This window comes from Ictalurus punctatus, chromosome 20, assembly GCF_001660625.3.
Source record: "Ictalurus punctatus breed USDA103 chromosome 20, Coco_2.0, whole genome shotgun sequence".
In the NCBI taxonomy this organism is placed as follows: Eukaryota; Metazoa; Chordata; class Actinopteri; order Siluriformes; family Ictaluridae; genus Ictalurus; species Ictalurus punctatus.
Window position 1 is genome coordinate 7,280,470 of NC_030435.2, and position 21,559 is coordinate 7,302,028.

Consider the following 21,559-nt stretch of genomic DNA (forward strand, 5'->3'; position numbering starts at 1 on the left):
AAAATAAAGGCAACCTGAGTAAACACAAAATGCAGTTTTTAAATGATAATGTTATTTATTGAAGCAAAAATGTTATCCAATACCAACTGGGACTGTGTGAAAATGTATTTGCCCCCCTAGTTACTAATTCCCCAAATCAATGAAACTGCATTCATGATGGGGTACAGCTGGACTAGACACAACAAGGCCTGATTATTGAAAACCCTGTTCAATCAAATCAACACTTAAACAGAACTTTTTCAACAGCATGAAGTCGGTCAAAAGGTCTTACCAAGTAACACACTGTGCCAAAGTTAAAAGAAATTCCAGAAACGATGAGGAAGAAGGTGATTTAAATACATCAGTCTGGGAAGGGTTACAAAGCTATTTCAAAGGCTCTGGGACTCCAAAATACCACAGCGAGAGGCATTATCTCCAAATGGAAAAACTCAGCACAGTAATGAACCTTCTCAGAAGTGGCTGACCTTCCAAAATTCCCCCAAGAGCACAGCAACTACCCATCCAGCAAGTCACAAAAGAGCCAAGGACAACATCAAAGGAACTACAGGCCTCTCTTGCATCAATAAAGGTCACTGTTCATGACTCCACTATCAGAAAGACACTGGGCAAAAATGGCATCCATGGAAGAGTGGTGAGGTGAAAACCACTGCTAACCCAGAAGAACATTAAGACTTGTCTGAATTTTGCCAAAACACACCTTGATGATCCTCAAACCTTTTGGGAGACTGTTCTGTGGACTGATGAGTCGAAAGTGGAACTGTTTGGAAGACAGGTGTCCCGTTACATCTGGTGTAAACCAAACACAGAATTCCACAAAAAGAACATCATACCTATGGTCAAGCATGGTGGTGGAAGTGTGTGGATGTAGGGATACTCTGCTGCTTCAGGGCCTGGGCAACTTGCAATAATTGAGGGAAACAAAAATTCTGCTCTCTACCAGAAAATTCTAAAGGAGAATGTCTGGTCTTCAGTATGTAAGTTGCAACTCAAGAGCAACTGCATAATGCAGCAAGACAATGATCCAAACCATAGAAGTAAATCCAAGTCCTAGAAGTAAGTGAAAGACTGATCTCCAGTTATTATAAGCATTTGATTGCTTTTATTACTGCTAAAGGTGGCACAACCAGATTTTAAGTTTAATGGGGCAATTAGTTTTTCATATGGAAGGCTAGGTGTTAAATAACTTTTTTTGCTTCCAAAAAAAATAAAAAATTGTATTGTGTGTTTACTCAGGTTGCCTTTGTTTTATGTTGTATTTCGTTTGAAGAACTAAAACTATTTAGTATGAGATATACACATAAATAGAAGAAATCAGGATGGGGTCAAATACTTTATCACAGCACAGTAAATGCATGGCACTCTGGACCAAAAACCAAAACTGAAAATTATATGTTGTTGTTGTTGTTGTTGTTCTTCTTCTTCTCTTCTCCTTCTTCTTCCACTTATTAGTAGTAGTTGTAACTGGTGGGAGGGAACACCCCACAAGGCCTGCCGTTGTGGAGACGCTCTGACGCAGTTGTCCAACCATCACAATTTGGCCCTTTTCATATTTGCTCACATCCTTACACTCGTCCATTTTTCCTGCTTCCAACACATCAACTTTGAGAACTGACTGTTCACTTATATCACAATATATCCCACCCCTTGACAGGTGCCATTGTAATGAAATAATTAATGTTATTTATTTCACCATCAGTGGTTTTAATGTTATGGCTGATCAGTGTATAGAAATATGTGTTCTGCATGCATTCCATCCATCCATTTTCTATACCGCTTATCCTACACAGGGTCACAGGTAGCCTATCCCAGGGGACTTGGGGCATAAGACAGGGGACACCCTGGTGCCAACCCATTGGGTTAAATTACGGACAATTTAATCCTTAGTCATGTGTAGAACTCTGTGTCATACATGCATGAGTGCAGCTTGTTTAACTGATCCAAAATGAGACATTTTAACATTATAGTACCCTCATCCCACCAAAACAGCTTGTTTTGTGGCATGTGCATATGGTGCATACCATATGGTTAACGATGATAATGTGCAATCAAAGACCAATTAGCTTTAATGCTCAACAGCAGTGACAGGATTCTGTAATAAAAGATAAGTACTTGCTCAGCCATACACAGTGCATTTTTTAAGTTGATTTTTTTTTTTGCAAGCAATCTTGTTTCATGCAAGGATGATTATAGTGTAATTAAATTATGGTGTTTTTAAAATAGTTGTTACACATTTTGATTAAGTAATAAGATTCTAGATTAAGTAAAAGCATTTTCAACGTCCCTTCTGAAGCAGGGGTGCGTTGCTTTTCAAAAAATAAAAACCTTTAACTATGAAATGGTAAAATTGATCTCAGATCTCAGCAATAAAAAAAAGCAATGAAGGACAGGTCAATGAAACATAATATAACTTTGAGAGCAAGTTTTGGAATGGCTGTTTAATGGTTGTCTGCTTACCTTTTTGCCACAAATGACCATGAACATGCATTCTATTTTCTGTGCTAATTTGTATGCTAGGTTTCTTAGGTGCACTTATTCCAGTCTGTTAGCTTACTCATATTATATTTGTTGCAGGCCTGGTCACATATTAATCTTTACCAAGTGATTACTTTTTTGTTATTATTACATAGACAATGGTAATTGAAATATTTTCAAATTACCCACCTAATTCATAATTTTCATTTTACAGTTGTCCATATGTTTTTGTTGAATTTTGTCTGAAAAGTGATTGATACAGCTAGCTAAAAAAGCATTAGCAATGCTCATTTACCATCCACTATTATTAAGAATGCTAGATATGTATTGTAAGCAAAAGCCATTAATTACAAATAGAGTCATTTAAGGACACTTAAAAACAATTTGTTTTTATGGACTGGCAGTTGCAAATTGTGACTCTGGTTATTCAGAGTTGTTATTTCGTTGTTAAAATCTATGACACTGATCACATGACTATGCCTAGCTGCATGATTGGCAGGTAGATTGAGTATATAATCACTTGATTTTTTTTTAAATACTAAAATAAAATCTACTGTAGGTGATGGTATTTCTAATATTTGAGCTCCTACTAATTGTGTCAGGATTTTACTATGTTGCTGAACAAGACACATGGCGTATTGTTTAAGTTAGCACGTTGCAGTGTCTGCACATGTAGAGTAACTAATCTTAAATTCTTGGTACCTCCATAACTAAATAATTTGGTGAATTGTTGAAACGTTGTCAACTTTCCCAACATTATGTGTATTTTTGGTAGCAGGCAGGGTAGCTAGTTGTTTGTTAGGGTGGTGATGAACAGGATTCATTCATATTTTCATTTCCAGTAACCTCTTTGTCCTAGTCAGAGTTGCAGTGTATCCCAGGTACACTGGGTGCAAGATGGAAGAATTCACTCAAGATGGGATGCCAGTCCATCACAGGGCAGCAGGCACTCACTTTCACACACTCACATATACATACTGCCAATTTAGCGTACCACCTACTTGCATGTTTTTTGGGCAGTGGGAGAAAACCAGAGAACCCAGACTACCCATGCAAACCGTGGGAGAACATGCAAAACTCTACACATACATTAACCTGAGCTCACGATTGAACCCAGGACCCTGGAGCTGTGCACTACCATGCCGCCCTATTGGACATGATCAATGTCCAGATTGTTTGGGACCCGAACATCTGTGCCAGGCACTTACAAAGCCCTGACCTAACTGCAACAAAATGTCATTAGCCATGTGCAAGGCACACCATGCAGGACATGAAAATACTGCCTTCTATTCATCACCTTCATCTGGCACTGTGCAGCCACAGCAAAAAGTGAACAGAAGACATTGCTGCAGAGTCTACTGTGAAGAAAAAGGCTTTTCCTTTGCTGTGTTACAGCAGCTGGAGCAAAAGCAAACAGAGACAATGCCTTTACTAAGTTGGAACACAGATTTGTTGAACTGGCATCAGACATGGGCCAAATGCAAGAGCTGTTAGTAGAAATGCAACAGCGCACTAAAGTACATAGTGCAAGGGAGCAAAGTACTAGCACACAGAATCAGACTGTGATGTGCTATCAGTTCCCACATCTCGTTCTCTGAAATTGAGGCCCACATCAGCAGACAGTGTTGGTAACAAAGCATTGAAGGAGATTTGAAGTGTAAATCAGAGTGTAAAGCAGGAACACTTGTGCTACAGGGCTAGTGTTAAGGCTGCCAAGGCAAAATGAAAGTTGGATTCCTACACCAAACATCTGCCCATGTGACTGGCTGGGCTCATCCACAAGGTACTGATTTCACAGACAAGCTTTTATTTGTATTTAAGAGCATTTTGCATCCGTGACTTGATAAAAGGACAGGCCTAGTGTTTCCAGTGACAGATGTAGAAACCCTACACTTGAGATCTATGCCTTTAGTACAAAATCACAATGCATGCCTTTGGTATCTGGACAGTTCTTTGACACACAGGCTGAGGAAGCATTAAATGATCACCTCCTTCTGTCTGAGATAAGAGCAAAATATATGACACATGCCTTTGCACATTATTCAAAGACCACAACAATGGATGGAAGATGCTGCATGGGGTGCGGCAGGACCACATTGGTGCTTCCACAGCAGCTAAGAACACAAAGGTGGTTTTGTGCCAGAACAGGGCATGATCAAACCTGTAAAGCATGATTTGCTAAAATAGCTGGCAGATCCCAGTGCCAGTTCTGAAATCACATGGCCGGTGGTGGTATTGCTCTCCCCTCTGCAACTACAGCATTGGAGCTTTTTAACAACAGGCCAGTTGCCACTACCAAACACAGTGGTCTGCTACTACAGAGGTGCAACAACCAAGCCAATTGTTAGTTCAAAGGGCATCCATTTGGGTTAGCTTTAGCAACCAGAGTGTTCACATACTTAGTAAGAGTAGCCCTAGTGCCCCTGCAACACCAGGGTCTACACTGGCTGGCTGCTGTGTGAACAATCCCAGCAGCAATTGATGAGCCAGACAGGGCTTCTTATCTACTGTTATGGAAGCCAGGACTGAAAGTCATTTAAGAGAATGGCCATTTGACAAGTCGTGTAGCTGCCACTGAAACATATATTTTAGTGTGGGCCGACATCTCCACTGTGGTGTTTTATATCAGCCACCAGTGATTCTCAGTCTCCATAAAGAATGGTATTTGCATTATGGCAAGGAACCTTCATGATGACTTTGATACAAGACCTCCACTAGTTCTGAAAGAAACTGCCCTGGTGGACTGGAATGAAAGAAAGTAAAACTGTATGTTATACTGTATATGCAACTGTGGTTCTATAACTATCTCCTGGCTCACATGGGTTGACAAGAATGGCCAGAGGATGAGTTTGACATAGCGCTGGCCTTTTAGAGGCTGCACTGTCACTGTCACGACATGATGACCTTACAGTTAGTACTCAGCAAGGAAACAAGCAAACAGGAAAACTCCAGAAATTCTAAAGGAAACCACCCTGGCTATAGTTGCCGAACCACAGTTACAGATGTTTTGTTTTTGTGTAGATGAAAAGGCAAAATGGAGAGGTTGAGCAATTATTGTGTTGGGGTTTGTCATAGTATCCTCAAGCAAACATTAGTGAAAGCAGCTTGAAATGCCTGGATATAAAGTATGTGTGACTGCTTACTTGGTTTTAATCCAGGCTGATGGACAGGCCTTTGATTTTAAAATTGGAATTGCCTACATTGCTTTTCTTTTCTTTGCTTCTTATACAATTGTCTTCTACAATTTTTTAGCTCCATAAATATTTGATGTCTTCATTATTTCTACCAAACCAATATTAACTCTGCATAACCTCTGAGAACAAGACAGCATTTTAAACTAGTTTATAACTTATCTTTGTGCATATTTCTCATCTATTGAACTGGTGGTTGCTTTGCTTTTAGAATTCTGGGCTTAAACAATGGCTCAATATTCACTTTGAGGTTGGCTAGATATGGACTGGCAAGCTCCTGGCATAAACAAACCCTGCTCTCTTTTACCATCAGTACTGTGAAAAGCACTTTGATTCCTGCAGTCAGAATATTACATCAGTGCTGAAGAACAGCCTTTCTGAGGGTCGATATGCTTTCAGACTTAGCACTAGTCCTCCAACTCATCACAGCACACCAATCTTATTAAAGTATTTCAACAGTACAACTAAATTGTTGAAAATCAAATCAGTTCTTTTGAATTTTTGCCATGTTATTTAAAACATTTGATCCCTTCCAAAAATGCATACATTGCCATACAGTGGCAGGGTAAAGTGATACCATTTATAGTGTTAAAAAATGGTATAAATGCCGTTGTACTTCCTTACATTCTAACGTTTCCTTCGGATAAATTAAGTGTGCGTTCATTTTCAGTATGCTTGTTCTGGCAAGGGTTCTAAAAGCAAAATATGAAATGGAAGTCATAGAAATAATGCTTATGTAAATAACTGAAAGTAGAATATTTTTTTTTGTATGACCTCAGCAAGAACTGATGAAATATGAAACATAAGTCAAACATTATGAATGTGGCCCTTTTACATAGAAAATATAGCCTGGTTTCAAAAATTAACATGCAATGAGGTGTCCAGTTATGTTTAAATTTTTTAAATATTCATTATGTTAATGTTATATTCACATGGCCCATCACAGAATTGAAACTAATTTTAGTTAAACACATTATTCATTTGTATAACTGCACACTCATTATTATTATTATTATTATTATTATTTTTTTAAAGAAACACAGTTAGTCAGCAATATTCACTTGACTGATGTCAAGAATGGTGAGCTGAGACAGATGCAGTTGCAGTTTATGGCTTTAATGAAGGCAATGCAGACAAATCCAGAAAACGTTATGCAAGGTCAAGGTCAAAACAGGAGTATGTCAGGAGAGCAACAAACAGAGGAACAGGATTAGGCAGAAACACAGAAGTCAAAACACAGGCACAAAGTCAGAATAACCAGGATCACAGATATGGAAATGCAAGGCTTGGTAAAGTCAGTAGCATTGGACAAATGGAGCATTTACTTCGCAAATTATTATGACTGAAAGTCTCTCTTTTAAAGTGTGTGTGTGAGGGAGAGAGAGAGAGAGAGAGAGAGAGAGAGAGATTGGAAACAGTTGTGTGTGTGTAATCAGAAGTCCAATGATTGGGAGCAAGTGAGCGCTGTTGTGTTCTGGGTATTGTAGTCTGGGGCAGCCATGTTTGAAGGCTGCGGTGTGTTCTGGGAAATGGAGTTTGTGGATTGTGTGAACTTGAGAGAGCCCCTTGGTGAGTCCCCAAAAAACAGCTTACTCTGGGAGCCCCATGCTTACGAGGCCTTCCCCTTGATTTGGGCCTGGACTTTCAGGGTGGTTAGCATGGAACTCACTGCAGAGACTGGGATCAAACCAACACTGTTCCTCTGGGCTGTACCCCGTCCACTTGATGAGGTACTCTAGTCAATTATTATTCAACTGAAGTTCTAGATAGCTTTTACCAGGTAAGCGGGCTGGCCCTCTATGTCGAGTGGATTGGCTGGTGGGACGTTCCTGGTAAATGGCCCTAGGATGACTGGGTTCAGTTGGGAGACGTGGAAGGTGTGTGCTATGTTGAGGGAGGACAAGCTTTTAGGTGAAGGGGTGGATGTGTTTGAGCACTTTCTAAGGACCAATATACCTATATCTCAGTTTCTTGCAGGCTTAGGGTTGCCTGAAGTCTCAAGTGGCCAACCAGACACTGTCTTCTGGCTGGTAGCAGGGTGTCTTTCCTTGTGGTACAGAGCCACCTGTTCGAGACATTGGTGCATGTTCTCCCATACCCATTTGCTTCTACGAAACCAGTCATCCACTGCCTGTGAGTGTGGTTGGCATTCCAAGGGAACGGGGAAGGCTGGTATCCGAGCATGCACTGAAATGGTGTACTTTGGGTCTAACCATAACCCTGGGTTTGCCCAGGGCAGGAACTGGGCCCAGTCCTCCTGACTCTCCACACAGAAGTTTCGTTTAACCAAACACCCAATCTCCTGGTTTGCTCACTCCATTTGGACATTGAACTGGGGGTATAAGCCAGAGGTCAGTCTTACGGTCACTCCTAACTTTTCCATGAAACTGGCCCACACCCTTGAGGCGAACTGATGACCGTGGTTACTGAAAATGTCTTCTGAAATCTCGAAGTATCGGAACACATATGTAAACAGGAGCTCAGCAGTTTCTAAGGCAGTGGGCAGACTGGGTAATGGGACAAGGTGCAGGGGCATAAAGAACCGGTCTATTATGACCAGGATGATTGTGTGCCCTCAGAACTCTGACAGGTCGGTGGTAATGTCAATCGCAATGTGGGACTAGGGCCATTGGGGTGTGGACAACGTTAAGAACTTGTCTGCAGGCAGGGTTCAGGGCAAATAGGCTTGGGCACAGGGAGTACAGGTGGAGATGGCTCAGTGCACATCAGCCCGCTTGTTGGGCCACCAGTATTTGTTCTTTAACAGGTGATACGTGTGTCTGGTCCCAGGAAGCCCCATGGCTACACAGGAGTGGAACCATGCGACCAGCCGGATGCAAAACTTCTAGCACTTCTGGAATCTAGCACTGCGACATACGGGCTATGGCTGGGTCGACCTCCCAGTCCACAGCACCCACGAAGCAGGATGGGGGAAGGATCCTTCTCACCACCCTCTCGTGGCTCGGCTGAGTGCATCGGCTTTCATGTCATTGGAACCAGGTCGGTAGGAGAGGGCAAAGCAATCTGTCAAGAATGGTGAGCTGAGACAGATGCAATTGCAGTTTAAGGCTTTAATTGAGGCAATGCAGACAAATCCAGAATACGATATGCAAGGTCAAGGTCAAAACAGGTGTAGGTCAGGTGATCAACAAACAGTGTGAACAGGATTAGGCAGAAACACGGAAATCAAAACACAGGCAAAATAATCAGGATCACAGATATGGAAATGCAAGGCTTTGTAAAGGCAGAAGCACGGGACAAACTGAGTGTTTACTTCGCAAATGAATGTGACTGAAAGTCTCTCTTTTAAAGTGTGTGTGTGTGTGTGTGTGTGTGTGAGAGAGAGAGAGAGAGAGAGAGCGAGATAGAGAGAGATTGGAAACAGGTGTGTGTGTGATCAGAAGTCCAGTTGTTGGGAGCCGGTGAGCGGTGTTGTGTTCTGGGTATTGTAGTCTGGGGTGTCCATGTTTGAAGGTGCATTGACCTGACAACTGAAACTCACCAAGCCTGATAAATAACTGAATGTTTAGCTGTAGATTACTAATGACATCTTAAACATGACAATTTTTTGTAATACAGTATGCAATGTATTTTTTACTGACACATACGAAAAAGGTTCACAAATTCCAGTTTGGTTATTGAAACTAGTATGTATAAAAACTAGTAAAATATCTCTAAATGGTAAAAGCGAATAGAAACAAAACCACAACACAAAATTCCAATAAAACTGACGTTCATTCAAAAGCAACTACAAACTACCAAAATGTGTTTTTTTTTTGTGTTTTTATTTATTTTATTTTTTTTATTAAATTGCCCTAACTTGCCATCAGACATCAGGACTGAGGTGGGCGAGCTTTGGGAGCCTAAAGGTGTACCATTAAAATCACCTGCTGTAATGATCCTACTTTTATTAATCCAGCCCAAAATTATGGAATAGTTATCCGTAGATAACCTTAATATTGTAAAGACAATGGTTTTATTGCTGAGTTGAACTGAAAAATAGGTGGGAAATTTTATTTAATTATGCAGATGATGCATTATTGAACAGTGTCACTTTAGTGTCTTTATGGTTCAGCACATGAAAAATGATGCCAATTATGAATATCTCCTCAGGGCGCAGCAGCAAGGTGATGGGTTGAGACATGGCTGGTGCTTTGAAGAGAGATCATAAGGACCATTGGGCTGTTTCTGTTGGACCTTTGTTAATGTCGTTCAGTTGTGAGGTGTGACCCGCTATTCAGTGGTTATTTTCTGTTTTGGTCTAATTAAAGACCTGTCACACTTATTATATAAGCAATTGCCTCACTGAAATCTTTGAAGTGATCATGTTTACTTGTTTGATTCCCTTTAAGGTAAAATCACATAGGTTTTACATGCGATAATGTGAGTAGTATAAGATCATGCCCTGAAACTGTATGTGAATTCAGAAAAGAACTGTGTCATCATGTAAATAATAAACCCGCATGCCCTACATGTGAAAAAATGAACATGTGAAAATAAAAGAATGTGGCAACAACCACATGTGCAAAAATAACAAGCCATACATGCAAAACATTAATATAATAATAATGAGTCTTTATTTTTCACATATACATTACAGCACAGTGAAGTTTTTTTTTCTTCGCATATCCCAGCATGTGGTCAGAGTGCAGGGTCAGTCATGATACAGTGCCCCGGGAGCAGAGAGGGTTAAGGGCCTTGCGCAAGGGCCAAACAGTGGCTGTGGCTTGAACCCCAAACCTTCCGATCAGTAACCCAGAGCCTTAATCTTCAAGCCACCACTGCCCCACTATGTTAGAATAAGTTAATCGTGTGAGACAATCACAAGTGAAAATAAATTCACATGTGAAGTTTGTGTGACTTTTTAGTACCTTAAACTCTTTGTGTATTTCAGTAATAGGGTTTCTTCATTTATTTATATAAAAGGCAGACTGTCAAATGGTAACTCACATAACCAGTCTTTACAACTGTTGTAAGCAGAAAAGCAACTCAGAACACTTAAACCTTGAGGCAGATGGGCTATAACAGCAGAAGATCCCATCAGGTTCCACTCGTGTCAGCCAAGAACAAATTCTTAATTAAAGTGTTAACAGTTATATATCTGTATGAGAGTTAATTTGCGACAGATTGACAGGTTTAACAGTATTTAGGATTTATTTACTGTGTGGTATTCACAGTATTTTGTGCAAGCTGTTTATTAGTTTATTGCTAATCAAATATAATTTATGTTTACATGTTTAAACTAATTTTCATTTTAGAAAGTGCACTTTGTGGGTATATTCATCATTTATTTTATTATACACAGATTAAGAAATGCTGGTTTGCATAATGTCTTTTGTTATGTGGAACTCAGTTAGCCTTCATAAAAAGCTCTTCTTTTGACACCCACTGCATCATGGGGCCCAACGAAATAAATAAATCTGTAAAGGCTTGTGAGCTCAACAACCTCACGATCTTTCTATTATAAGATGAAAAATTATAGTTCATAAGAAGATGATTTTTGGATTAGAACATAGAGAATGAGAGAAAGCATTATGAAATATGTTTGTTAAAGTGAGTGCATTCTCATCAAATGCAGTCATAAGTTGTTTTAACATGTATTACTCTCATGTGTGTCTCTGCCTATATTCACCCATGTGCATGCACTTTAGTGTATATTACTTTACGAGTGTATGCGGCTGAGGAGTGTGTGTGTGTGGTGGGGGGGGGGGGGGGGGGGATTTAAACCGCTGCAATTTGAAACCTTGTTAGAAATTTATGAAGTGCTAAAATGCTCCGTCCCCAAGGAGAGCGCTGCCAGATGTCACTGGCGAGACGTTTACTGCCAAGCTGAGAGGAATGCTCTGATGGCGGCACTGTAGCATCTCTGCTGAGTGCCTTTTGAACAGCGGACAAGCTAAACAATTAACAGTTGGGGAAATATCTCAACTCTTTTGCAATTTGCCTCTGCTGGTCACAGAGTCACACATTAGAGCAGGACAGACTTTGTGCTCAGTAATGTTGAAATAGCAGAGGTTCCATGGACCAAGGGGCTAAACGATGACTTTTCACCAATATTGAAAGTTCATTTTCATTTTCAGGGTTATTTCTGGAACATCTGAAACTTTTAATATTGTAATTAGTTTCATTGCAGGTGTGCTGTGAATGTTCAGCTCATACATAATGCAAATACAGACAGCTTGTGCAGGACAAACCACAAACATGAGCTGCTAGTAAAGAAAGCAACATGTCTGCACTGTTGTATCTCTGCTAGCTATTAGTTTATCGAGGTCATTTCTAGATAATTACCAGTTGTGACAGCACTGTACATAATTGAACACTTGACTACATTGTATGAAAACGTGTTAATTATGGCTATCTTGTTAGAAGGGTTTATAGTGTTACAGTATGGACGTATTTTTGCCTCGAAAGTTGGTCAGGACACATGGAAGAATGGTTACCTTGAGCCTATATGGATAATTTTGTAAAACAAACAAAAACTGAGAGCAACCATGTGTTGTGCTGTTATCTTATAGATTATTATAGATTCAGGTTTTGAGCATACACTGCGTAATATAGCATTTTGTATTGTTTCTAGCTAGAAAATTGAAATAGAAGTTCAAGCACCACAGATATTTACATGTTATATTTACTAAAGCATCACAAGAAAGCACAGAAATGAATGCTCCTTGCACACTTTGTTGTTGATTTAGCAAGAACATAGTAAAATGAAAATCATCGTGGAATGGTTTTGGTTTCTGGTGTAAAGATGAGCTTACACTTTCTCATCATTTCCATTTTTTTTCATTTGTGTAAATGAAATTCCATAGAAATCCAATGAAATCACAAAATCAAAATCGCACTATGTATTCACTGTTAACTATTTGAAATCATAATCTACAAAGATAACCAAATAACCAAAAATAACCAAACATCCATTATGCCATACATCCATTTTCCATACCACTTATCCACTTATCAGGGGAGCCTGGAGCCTATCCTAGGGAACTAGGGGCACAAGGCGGGGTACACCCTAGACAGGGTGCCAACCCATTGCAGGGCACAATCGCACACCGTTTCACACACCCATTCACACACTACGGACAATTCGGAAATGCCAGTCAGCCTATAATGCATGTCTGTAGACTAGGGGTGGAAACCAGAGTACGCGGAGGAAACCCCTGGAGCATAGAGAGAACAAAAATTTAAGGGAAAAAAATGCATAGGCTGTTTATTCACTGTTTCACAGTCTCATGCCATGAATCAGTTGTTAGGCACAATACAAACAGCTAGATATTAATACATGAGAAATGACGGAATGCATGAGAAATGTTTGCTTTAAACCTATTGAAATATCTAAGACGAAGCAAAAAAAGAAGAATAAATAACCAAGTTCAGCTAGCTAGCTACTTACACTCCATGCATAAATTCTTTCCCTTTCCTGAATGGGTAGTGACAACCAACTTCTAATCTATGAGAGGCTTGAGCTGACTCTGACTGAAGCATTTCATGACACTGAAGAGACTAAGGCAACACAATCATCAGATTTCCCCTCCACTAAAAGCCCAAATATTAGTAGAGACATTTCACTTATTGTGAAAGTAGGTAATATAATAGGTGTTGTAGCATGTGACAAAAGATAATGTTGAGAAGCGGTAGAGCTTTAATAAATAACACTAAATATCATCTTTTTTCCCGTAGCAAGTTAATGTAACAAATAGATTTCAGCTTCTACTATGTAATGACAATGTGATTATGTAATGTGGAAGAACAACAACTGATATGATTGTACACTAAACTGACAATTAGCTTTTACTGTCTGTATTTAATCCTGTAATTTTGTTCATAACCATTTTATTTGTTACCGTTATTTGTAAAAAAAATTTTAAAAATTACAAAATTTAAAAATTGTAAAATCAGACCTGGCCAAGAAATTTTAATATTCAAGAGAAGAAAGATTAACCGTCACTGTAAATTTTAACTTCTATAGTTATCTTGCTAACATTGAAAGATTCAAATATTGAAACTCATTTCTGGTTAAATACTTTATCTTCAATCAGGGTATTTATGAGTCGTCCTTTATGGTGCTCCTTCATAAATGATATACATAAGATGAAACTGTAAAGGGGGTCCCAGAGTCCATCTGAACAAATGATCAAATATTTAACACTGCAGAACCACTCTGTCCCATCGATCTATGTGTGGTTTCTCATAGAAGTTTAATAAATGTGGCTTGACATCACTGACCACTAAGATTTACTTTTTACATATTGTTAGTTAGGTGAAGTCATGCATGTTGGTTAATTATGTCTTCAGTGTTTGTAGCTGATTCACAAATATTACATATCAAAATAATTGTATGGCAGTTATATGCAGAAATACCATATATACCATCATGCTGTGTATTTCAGAAATCATGTTCAGGAGCATCAACACCTGTGGTGAAACAAAAATGTGAAAAATGACAGATCATTGTAAATATATTTCAGTCTCGTTATCACGAGATCGCAAAACTGTTTTCCTCACGATTTCTAAACGTAAACATTTTAACGAGATTGAAGCCTAACGTCATTATGCAACACCACAGATCTTCATTCAGTTCTGAAGATTCTATCAAAAGAGGTCCATGCTTCTAGATTTGAATACTAGATTGAAAACTTGCCTTGAGTTGCCCTCTACAGCAGTACTGTGATTAATTACTACTGTAGATAAACCGTAGATATACTCTTAATATAGTACTGTAATATACTCTTCCTTTTTTCTCGTCTCTAGTTTTTGGTGAAGATCTACATTCCAGCTTATATTTTGTCAATGCATCTCTGCAAGAGGTAGTGTTCTCCAGCACTACAGGGGCACTGGTGCCGTGTCCGGCAGCGGCCGTGCCCCCCGCTACGCTACGCTGGTACCTGGCCACTGGGGAGGAGATCTACGATGTGCCAGGCATCCGACACGTGCACCCGAATGGCACACTGCAAATCTACGGCTTCCTCCCCTCCAGCTTTAGTAACCTAATCAATGACAACACCTACTATTGCACAGCAGAGAATCCGTCAGGGAAGATCAGGAGCCAAGACTTGCACATCAAGGCTGGTGAGTTTTTATGAACCTATAATATATAATTAACTTGAACATTTACCTTATTGGTCAGAATAATCAATTTAAGCAGTTATTGATACCTGTATACTGTAGTTATTGATACAGTCATAGTCAATCAGATCATTTCACTTTTAATATGTCACTGTAACATCACAGCACAAATTTCACTAATAAGCATGAAAAATAACATTTTTACATTACAGTGACTTCATTCAGGTCATTTTGATGATTAAATTATAAACTATTAAATAATATAATAGTTAATAAGTAATTATTTACAGTATGAAATGTTATGGTTTGCATTTTCTTTTTTTGAACCACGTTAATAATTTATTCCATTGATTATGTATATTTAATAATGCATATTAAATAATATTTATTATTTATATAATATTATAACTAAAAATCTGTCTGGTATTCTCATGATGATCAAAGATGACTATCAAAGAATGGATATTTATTTTAAAATGAACATATCTTTTTCGGCAGTCTCTCTATAGAGTTAGCTAGTATCGATTACAATTAATTGCATATTTTGCAGCTGAATTGCACTACAAGTTGTGTTTATTTTCTATAAATATTGTATCCATTATGTTGTACTGGTGTAATTATGTGTATCATGTTCCTGTGAGCAAAGAATAAAAACATTGTCACTACTTACATTGTCAATTCATTAGCATTACTTAATAAAGTCATGGTAAATCAATATAAAAAGAAATACAAGTTAATAAATAATAGTATTATTAACTAAGAATATAAATTAACAAGGAAAACAGTAGCTTGATAAACAATAAAAATTCTCAAAAATGTAATCATTTTACTAAAACAGTTGATCTGATGTCACATTCTTATGCAGCAGCCAATACTTATTTGTTGTTGTTTTTTTCATGCTCCACAATTGGATAATTGAATTTAGATACAGGTGGATAGTTTTTGTTATTGATCAGCAATAAGCAGTCAGTCAGTTGAACATTTGAGAAGATGCAGACCTTACTAGGATAGATTTTTGTAAAAAAAAAAACTTGCAGTATATTGTTTATTAGGCTTTAATACAGTTCACAGTATAAAAACAATACATCAATTTTTGAAATCTCATTCACAAAAAAATATGATTTTGAGAAAACATCTTTTGTTGCATTCAGTAAATAATTAAGAGATAATCACAAGATAACTAGACAGAAACATGCTCTTATTTACTCTCCTAGCCGGCAGAAAGTCTCTAAGCATGTGAAGTCTATTTCTAAATGAGGTGACGGAAATAATTTGCAGTTGTATTGCTAGAGATGAGAAGATCCAAGTAGTAAACAGAACATCAGAGCATTAAACATAAATGTTTTTGTTGTAGTGCTCATTATAACGGGTGCAATACAGATTAAAGAGGTTAACAAAAATCTTAAACATTATATATTAAATATTAACAATAAAAAAATGTTTAGATAAGCACATTTTTCCTTGAAGATTTATGTCCACCTTAAGCAAAAACAATCAAGCTAAGAGTAATGGTAAATCTTTAAAAAATAAATAAATAAATAAACAAATAAAAAAAGACTATCCAATACCTCCTTGCTTCGTTGTTTCAGTATTTCGGGAACCGTACACGGTCCGTGTGGCGGACCAAAGAGTCATGAGAGGCAATACAGCGGTCTTCAAGTGCATTATCCCAGCCTCGGTAGAGGAGTACATCACTGTTGTATCATGGGAGAAAGACACTGTCTCACTTGTCTCAGGTAAGAATCTAGACACAAGTTAAATCTTACAATCGTATAAGTTAGATATTACCACCATTTTTGGTGTGGTAGATTCTTCCTATAGTAGACCGAGAACGTTCAGTTTGCTAATATTAAAGTTTAAGAACTAAATTTCATGGACAGAGAGGTCATTTTTGGAAAAAGAACAAATACAGCACTGTCAGAAGCTCCTCAGTATTAATTTTTGATCAAATTTCTTCACTAAAAGAACCTCAAAATGAGGGTTATTACACTTGCCCACCTTAATATTTACTCCTGATATTCTATTTGCTTAGTCTGAATTCTGCAATAGAGCATAGGCATGTCTAATCTAAATAAATATAAAAATCATAACAAATGAAAATGGCTACATTATTACAGTTTCAAATAAAATCTATATTATCAATTCCATTAGAATTTTCTGATTAGTTTAATGTTTTCTGATTAATTTTCAGATTAGTTAGTGTTCAATGTCTTTTATTAGGGTTTATTATATGTATAGTAATATAACCCTTTAGTTTAAAGTGGTAAGTCAATGTTTAAAAAATAAATGCAATAATAAGTACATAGGCTGTTACACATCCAATATACTGTATATGTAATGTGGTTATAATTAAAATGTAAGCAAAATGACTGAAATGCTGTTATAGGAAGACATTCACAACAGATGAGTAATGGTAGAAATAAAGTGATTTAACTGTAATAAATGCATATGAAGTAAATTTCATTTAATTGGTAAATTGAATATAGTATTGATATTGAATATTCCTTCACATAGTGATTCCATATTTAGAATAATAATAGACTATATGTAATATACATACATATATATGTGAAATGAAACTATTTTGAGACATCACTGATGATTTATATATATATATATATATATATATATATATATATATATATATATATATATATATATATATATATTTAGGGAAAGTGCATGTATTAATCCTGATTTGTTAAATATGTACTGCTTGATGTTACAATGAACTGAAAGGTAGTGCATATAATTTGGAAGGGGCAAATGTGAAATATGAAATATAGTGAAATTAAGAATTTGTGCCTGTTTTATAGGGAATAGAGTTTAATGGGAAGAGAAATTGTTTGGATTTTAGATATCTTGACAATCTATCTCTCTGTCTGCTCGACATGTATATATTGGGGTCCTAATCCCCACCCCCAACCCCTACATCAGGGTTAGTGGATGCATATTATTTATAGTTATAGTTAGTTATAGTCATTTGCATGCTATTCAGCTCTTGTCAATGGAAAGTGGGATGGTTTAGTATGCTAGCATTAACACAGGACCATTACTGTAGATCAGGGGTGTCCAATCTTATCCGCAAAGGGCCGGTGTGGGTGCATGTTTTCATTCCAACCAAGCAGCAGCCACACCTGATTCCACCTGTTTAATCAGCTGATCTTGGCTTTCAATAGACTCAGGTGTGGCTTCTGCTTGGTTGGAATGAAAACCTGCACCCACACTGGCCCTTTCCGGATAAGATTGGACACCCCTGCTGTAGAACATAGCTGAGCGCATTGCTTTACATCACACTGGATGTACAGTATAATGGACGGCTTATTTTTTTGATTGATTTTTACCCTGTGGTATAGTTAGAGTCCAGTCCTGGTTTCTGCTAGAGAAGAATCAACAAAAATCACAACGTCTGCTCTGAACAAAATCGTGCCTTCGATGCTTTGTTTGCATTCGCGTCCTCTTGGAATTAATGTTCTTATATCACTGTCTATTAAGAATCTTATAATTGAATGGATGAAATTCTTAAAAATCTCAAATCAACAAGTACAAAAACTTGGTGAGTGCATCTGCTGAGAAGGAAGTTATTAAAAAAAGTACAGGTTTTTAATCAGTGTTGCAGTGGAATGTTTAATAGTGCGCCTTTAGAAATGGAAAAATGACTATTACTGACTTCATGACTAAATAAAAAGGTAAGGCAGTTTTAGTCAATGAAACATATCCAGAGTTAATAAAGCAGTAGTTATGAGTTTATAATCTCGGTACATAATCTTAAAATGTAATTATGTCATGCTACATGAATTAGAATGTTACACTAGTTGGATGGCTAGCTAGTTATCTTACTCTGGTAGGGGCTAAGAAACAGAAGATCACCTGTGACCAGAGGTACGTAAGTTCCTGTGGCTGGAGTGGTACCAATGCCACTGGCAGCATGCTCAGAGCGAGAATTTCCTGTTTACCCAATCACGATTCTATTATGATCTAAAAATAAATTGTACTTCTAGCGTGCTAATTTTTTCTCAGTGCAGACTCGCTGATTGTTAAGCAGTGCAACTTTCAGTGGAAATCCATGCTCTGTTTGTGGTCATTTTGCTGATTTCCTGAAGTAATAGGTAGTTATTAGATTAGTTAGTGTACATTTGGGCAGCTGTTGGGTTTTCACATGACTTTTTAGTGCATTTAGGTGTGTAGTGAGAAAATGATACTCAGTATTTTTCTGTGGTTCAAAGATTGAGTGGTCAGTCAGATACACGCTAGAAGCAAATATTAAATTATGTTCTGTTGGTTCCCACTTTCATTCACTAATGCTGGTACTCTGTATCCTCCAAAGCTTAGATGCGAAACCAGGAGTCTGCAAAACTGTATGCCTCAACTTTATTTTTCTCAAACAGTTATGGTTGGGGTTTCCAAGTAGTGCAACAGAAAAGCATTCGGCCTAATGTCATGAGGTCAGGGGTTTGCATTATGATGATGCCATAGCCATAGCCATGTGCATTGTGTTATCTGGGTGTTAAGAATGGCATACTATCTGTCCCCTCACTAGCCATTCGTGGGAGTCTGTGAACTCATGTATGTGGAAGAGAGCAGATACCGATTTCTTTCAAGTGTGTTTGAAAAAGCAGCAGTTTGAAAAGATGTCGAACACAGAATACACCCCCCCATAGCTATTCCTCTCAGGTTGTTGGGATACCAATAACTTATTTTTATTATGTAATCTAAAAGTTGCTAATTGTGTGTTCAGCTGGCCAGTAAATAGTCAAGCTACTTGTAGCTGAGTTATCAGTATTTCCTTGTATGAGTAATGCTTCACACTTCAGGATCTTCTAACTTTTTGTAAAGCAGGAATAACAGAATGAAGCCATAGATTGAATTTCAAATGGCTGATTATTATAAAGTACACACAGTATGCTTTATTCTAAGTAATGCACTTATAAATAGGTGAAAACAATTGGTGTATTATTATTATTATTATTATTATTATTATTATTATTATTATTATTTTGCTTTGGGTTTACTTAGAGTTGTGCTAATATACAGTAATACTGTTTCAGTGAACTGTGATGACATCTTAAGAAAAAAATGATAACATCAATATTATACTTGGGAAAACAATGTGCTTGTCTGAAGTACCTGCAAAATTGTTGGAGTTCCGTGACATGTTAAAATGATGACATGCTGTTACATGGTTCTTGTTCCAGTCTTCACTTGACCATTAAACCACTAGTCAAATCAAGCAATTTAATCCAACATTTCTATTTCTGCTTAAAGAACAGACAATATTTCTCATTCAGATGCATAGATAGGATAAAATATTCATCTCCTCTGTTACTCTGGCATAAATCAGCATTTAGAATGGACGACACGAATTATCCAGCCGTACAATCCCTCTGACGCTGGTGATTTTCCAGCAAATCATGGAGAAGATGAAATGCATAATTACATGGCCGGGCTTGTCTTAATTAATGAAATGTGATTGAAAATATAATTACAATATGAATTACCTCTCAAAATAAGGACTGCTTAGTAGTCATTTGAAGCGGAGGCCCTGCTTTAAATGTGAATGAACGGAATCTAATGATGCCACTAACTTACCATTAACCTGTCATGCATTTAAAAACCGAGCGCGATGGGCGCTTTCGAATTCACGGCCATGCGCCTGTCTCCCTCCTCTCTCGGGCTTTTGATAAACAATTGACCGTGCTAATGAAGAGATGAAAGGGCCTGCAGGTGAAAGGGATGCGTGTGCTTTCTGTTTGGAGTTTCCTGAGTGTTGTATGCAGTCTAATGCATCTCACAGGGGCTGCTTTATTTTGTGTAAAAGTGGCATAGGAACTGAATATGGAAAGGCAACATCTCTCTCTCTCTCTCTCTCTCTCTCTCTCTCTCTCTCTCTCTCTCTCACACACACACACACACTGTCTCTCTCTCTCCCTCTCTCTCACCTTTATTTGCTGCCCTTTGTGGCTTTTGTTCTCAGACTCATCCATTTGATCTGGTTTATTGTACTGGGTTGAATGATGCAACATGAGTATTGATGGTTTTTTCTTTTTGTTTGTTTTTTTTCCTCTGTTATTTTTGTGTTTTTAAATGGTGGATCAGTATAGCAGATGAAAATGATGTATCCTGGACAATATCCCAAATATTTCTCTTTAAGGATCATTCAGCAATTGATTAACATTACACAAGCATATTTTTCAGTGGAATATATTTATCTCAATGAGTTAGTATGACAAATAATCAAAATCAAAAAGAATTGAGCTTTACGATAAAGTGGTGACTAATTTATTAGGCTTTTCTGTTATTTTTAAACTGGTATGCACTTAATGTGTTCTACAGTTTGAGGTCTCGTGATTTCTTGCACCAAATTTAATGGCATTTTAGTTACTAACCATAGCAGCAAAAAAATAACTACCCTGCAAACATAGTCTGCGTTTGAATACACCGAACAACAGTACAATCATAATGGCATTGGTAATTGTAACATTAAAGTAACATTTTTACAATATTTCCTGGTGTATACTATCAATATCTTTGCCAGTATTGCAAATTGATGAGTAAAACAGGAAGGAGCTTGCTATGGCTGTGAATATACAAACAGAGTATTTGGATCTGGACGAAAAATCCTCCTAACAATTATTTATACTCTGCACATGGCAGCATTATTCAAACTGAACAGAATCACTGAGTAGTTTTATTTATGGTGAATGCTGCACCTTACAGAAGCCATAAGATCCCATGCTTTATTATTTTATTTCTTTCTTGTTTTATCATGATCTTCACATAACAAGTTGTTTTCTCGTGATCATGACTTCATTTTCTTGTGATCGCCACAA

The 21,559-nt window shown here is 37.6% G+C and overlaps 1 protein-coding gene across 1 annotated transcript in view; it reads left to right on the forward strand.

Annotated features, from left to right (window-relative positions):
- Positions 1–21,559, forward strand: part of dscamb (Down syndrome cell adhesion molecule b) — a 160,475-nt gene that overhangs the window by 13,860 nt on the left and 125,056 nt on the right. The window contains exons 2-3 of the mRNA XM_017495030.3: positions 14,415–14,732; positions 16,319–16,465. Of these exons, the coding sequence (XP_017350519.1) occupies positions 14,415–14,732; positions 16,319–16,465 (465 nt within the window). The remainder of the gene's footprint in view (positions 1–14,414; positions 14,733–16,318; positions 16,466–21,559) is intronic.